The sequence below is a fragment of the Diplotaxodon limnothrissa genome, linkage group LG3 (genome assembly GCF_057381915.1).
Source record: "Diplotaxodon limnothrissa isolate DT_005_m linkage group LG3, D_limnothrissa_male_GT1.1, whole genome shotgun sequence".
In the NCBI taxonomy this organism is placed as follows: Eukaryota; Metazoa; Chordata; class Actinopteri; order Cichliformes; family Cichlidae; genus Diplotaxodon; species Diplotaxodon limnothrissa.
The window spans coordinates 34,192,729-34,197,336 of NC_140598.1; the positions used below are offsets into that span (position 1 = coordinate 34,192,729).

Consider the following 4,608-nt stretch of genomic DNA (forward strand, 5'->3'; position numbering starts at 1 on the left):
GACACTCAAAATAAATTTCCTGTGGTGGGAAACTATTTTGTGCAACTTTTTTGTATTTACAGTTTTGAGGGATAAGCCTCTTAACTTTCTCTAACTAGAAATATATGTTAAAAAAGCAAAAACGATTTTCAATTTTTTTGTAGTTTATTGCACTTTCTTGCAATTTATGTAATTACTATGCACTTAATGCATACATATTATTAAAATTTGGGCTATAATGGTTGTATTGATGTATAGCAACTTGAAATGCTCCAAAAAATGGCACCACACCATGTAAAAATATAATATAAGCTCTGGTGGACTTTGTTCTATGGTAGGTCTTAAAGGGTTAAACCATCCAGGAGGGGCTCAGAGTAGAGCCACTACTCTTTCACATTGAAAGGAGCCAGTTCAGGTGGATGAGGCATCTGACATGAATGCCTCCGTGGTGAGGTGTCCCAGGCATGTCACACCCAGAGAAGGCCCTTGGGCAGAACCAGGAGAGATCATAATTCTGGGCTGGTGTGAGAATACCTTGGTGTTCCCATGGACAAGTTAGAGTTGGTGGCTAGGGAGAGGGAGGTCTGGGCTTCTCTCCTTAGGCTGCTGCCCCAGCAACCTGACCTAGGATAAGCAGGAGAAAATGGATGGATGGATGGAATAAGATATTTAATTTTAAAGAGCACAAAGCTAAAACTAAAAACAAACTAAAAACTACTTCCAAAAACATTCAGCTTTGATATTAATGAGTTCTTTGGATTCATTGGGAACATGGTTGTTGTTCAATAATAAAATTATTCCTCAAAAATTCAACTTGCCTAATAATTCTGCACTTCCTGTAGCTTTTACCCTCAAATTAAAAGTTTTGCCTTCATTTGTAATTTACCAGTTTATTTTTCTATAAATTGCACTTCATTATGTCCAGTCATAATGTATTAATTTGTTTTTTAATTATTCTTTTTTTTTTGTGGGCTGATAATTAACTATTATTTTAGATTGCACTGGTTTTATCTGTCATTCATATGTTTGATTCATACACAAATTGAAAAAAATAATTCAGTTTTCTGTTTGCATCTACAATTTAGATAGATAACCTGTCTCGCACTAAAGAGCATCCAAGCAATGTGAAAAAACAAAGGTTTAAATGCAGTCTTCCATTTTATATATGTCATTATTTATAAAACTACCATCTTAACTAATTAGTAAAGACTTTGATAGCTTAGATGATGTAACATTGATTATCATACTTGTCAATCTGTATGTTGGTATTTAGTATTTTAATTCTGATTCCTTAAATAGAACACAGACTGTAAAATATATCACACCAACAGCTGCTGCTGCACAATATGTTGAGGGTTTCATGTTGTTATTTTTATCTGTACATTTCTAGTCCTTATTCTAAAATGCTTACCAGCACTTGCATTTTCTCAGAAGGCAAACTCTGAAGGTCATAAAAGGAACAAACATTAAAAGTTCTATAAAACTCCCCATTTTCTGGTTTTGACATTAAAGCTGTCTATTCATCTGGAAACTTTACCTGAGAGACTTTACCTGTGATTTAATTTTAATTAATTAATATTAATTAATTAATATTAGTTAAAATTTAATTAATTAAAATTAAATATTAATTAATATTTCTATATATTTTATAATTTTTATTGTATTATTCTTGTCAGTCTGTTAAAAACAGGTAAATTACCTTACCTTGTATTGTCTGTGGAGACAATGAAAAAAAGTGTTAATCGTGGTTGTTGGTTTGTTATGACAATTGGCAAATTATATATATATATATATATATATATATATATATATATATATATATATATATATATATATATAAAGTTTTCCCTAAAGTAACTTAATAAGCAGTGAAAGAAGAATCTTGACAACAACGTTTTGGATGTACTAGCACTTGGTTATAGTTATTAAAGATGGCTATCTGTTATAACTGAAGAGTAAAAATGTAAATGTAAAATTTATAAAACTTTATTTTTCTTTTCGAGTACCTATAATGACAGTTTATGTTTCCAATATTGTGGAAGTCCCACCAAGAGAAGAAAAGTCACCAACAAAAAAATGAGACCAATGGAGCGCAGCACAATAAGTCCAGTGGGTTGAGAAGGCCCGTGTGCTTGAAAATCAGTTGCTATAAAGATAATGAAAAGTGATTCTTATTCACCAGTTTTAATTTTCATTATACTGGGACAATTCAGAATAATTATTATCTCAAGAAATGTTTAATTGTTAAATATGAAATATAATTTCATTTACAACATTTTACATTTTAAATAAACCAAATTAACAGTTAAAAGCAGCTAGGAAAAAACAACAGTCAATATCTCATAATGAAACACATTTATGTTTTCCTTTACAAAATCTGACTTTAGAAAGCCTTTAGTCTCAAAATGCTACAGTTGTAGGTATTATCAGTTCTCTGATAGTTAGTTTCGGCTAAAACAAAATTCAACAAAAGCATAACCTGTGATTAATAAAACCCACACAGGCATAGCTCACCTTTTATGTTAAGCCAGCTCTCTGGTGATTCTCCAGTATCAGCAATACTACATTTGTAGAGTCCTTCATCAGATTTGGATGCAGTGGGAGTGGTAATGTTTCCAGTTGAGCTGCTCCTAATTGAGGCACCATTTTTATAGAATTTTGCAGTGAAGCTACAGTTTGCATGCTTTTTTCTACAATACAAGCTCACATTTTCTCCCTCCATCACAGGATAGACAGGACTCTCCAGAATCACAGGACCATCTAAATGTGAATGACAAATGATCTGAAAACTTTGTGGACTTGGAGAAAAAGATTTATCCTTATGTGGAATTTATGTTGAAATTATTCATACAAACAAATCTTTCAACTACTACAGTCAATAGGTCGTATATCATTTTTAAGACATAAAACATTATTTCACACTTATAACAGACCTTATTGTGATCATGATGCTTCTGTTATCTGAAAAACTCTCTTTTACTGGTAATACTTAATTCTCAAATATATTGTGCCATTTATGATATACCAAAACAACTGATCTAAAAAGTAAATTACCTAAATGTGTCAATATATAGTTGATATTTCTTTCCATGTACATACCAGCTACAGTGATGTTGACAGTGTTACTTTTTTGTTTTCCTCCATATTCACACCAGTATTTTCCACTGTCAGTTTTTGGATATGCATTAATAATATTACAAGGCCCAGTAGATGTTTCCCAGGATGAAGCACATGTTCTAACATCTCCATTTATCTTTTTCATCACTCTCCATCCATTCAGTCCATTTAGCCCTTCACAGCTGATCGTGATAGATTCTAATTCAAAGAACTGCTGTCTGTTTGGAGCAACTTGAGGAAAACCTGAATCTGAGACAGAAAATCAAAGGTATTTTCTTTCTTTTTTTTAGAGAAATACAAACAGAAAAGAATTAAGCACTAATATATTGCTGAAATATTTTCAGAATAACAAAAAAATATTTACACATATATATCTACCAAATAAGTAAATATGCATTTCCATGCTTTCTTTTGTATGCTTCCTTCAGAGAATTATTTTTGTGTTTTAAAAGGTTAATGCAGTACCCTTGTTGTACTCTTTCAGATTTGAATCTAAAAACAGCAACTGCAGCAGTTACAGAAACGTTCAAGTTGTTATGAGATGTATGTGATATATTAAATCAACTTTATTTTTATACCCCAGTATCTCAAATGCCTCAAGCTGAATTTGAACTACTTACTATGTCTTTGAGAAACACTCAATCCAGCTTTTGGAACAAACAAAAACAGCATGTTCACCACTGGAAATATGGACAAAGAGATTATCATTGAGAAGTTACAAATTTGCATATTGAATGCATGAAAATGTATGGGTGTGTTTTGGATATAATAATTTCCCTTTAAGTTCATACATACATTTTCTCAACAGTTGACTTAATATCTTTTTATTGACAGATAATGTCAGTACTCACAGAGTCTGATGCTGGAAACTCTGACCTGCATGTTGGCTTGCTGCTGACTGTGTGAGCATCAGACTGAAACGAGAATGTGTTGCTTTTGAGAACTTCCTGTGTTTCTAAATAACTCACTAGCGGGTATTGTCTTCCTGAGAGAGAGAGAGAGCTGCTTTATATTTAAAAGAACATCTTTTTTGTAAAGGGATATACAGTGAGGAACATAAGTATTTGAACACCTTGCAATTTTGCAAGTCCCCCCACTTAGAAATCATGGAGGGGTGTAAAATTTGCATTGTAAGTGCATTCCAACTATAAGAGACACCATTTAAAACAATTCAGGAAATCATATTGTATGATATTTAAAGAATCTATTTGTATTGCACTACTTGCACTGGTTTATCTGCTGCCTCTGATGAGAGACCAGATCAGAATTGTAATTTTCTCTGATTTGTCTAAACTCTGCAGAGCCTCTGTTAGGGGAAAAAATGAAATAAATGGTTGGGTAGTTACAGATGAAACTTAACTGGGGAGCACAAATAAGATATATTCATTCTAAAGTATCACAAACCATTGCAATCCTTAACAAGGCAAAGCAGGTATTAGACTGGACATCACTTCATATTCTCTACTGTTCACTGGTTTCACCTTACTTAAGCTATTGTATAGAGGTCTGGGG

At 32.4% G+C, this 4,608-nt stretch overlaps 1 protein-coding gene across 1 annotated transcript; it reads right to left on the reverse strand.

The window, feature by feature from the left end:
• Window positions 1-390: 390 nt before the first annotated feature.
• Window positions 391-3,978, reverse strand: LOC146635496 (high affinity immunoglobulin gamma Fc receptor I-like). The gene is made up of 5 exons (XM_085350146.1): window positions 3,948-3,978; window positions 3,717-3,776; window positions 3,079-3,345; window positions 2,494-2,739; window positions 391-464 (listed from the first exon to the last, which is right to left on the reverse strand). The coding sequence occupies exons 1-5, from the start codon at window positions 3,976-3,978 to the stop codon at window positions 391-393; spliced, it is 678 nt and encodes a 225-aa protein (XP_085206272.1).
• Window positions 3,979-4,608: the final 630 nt, after the last annotated feature.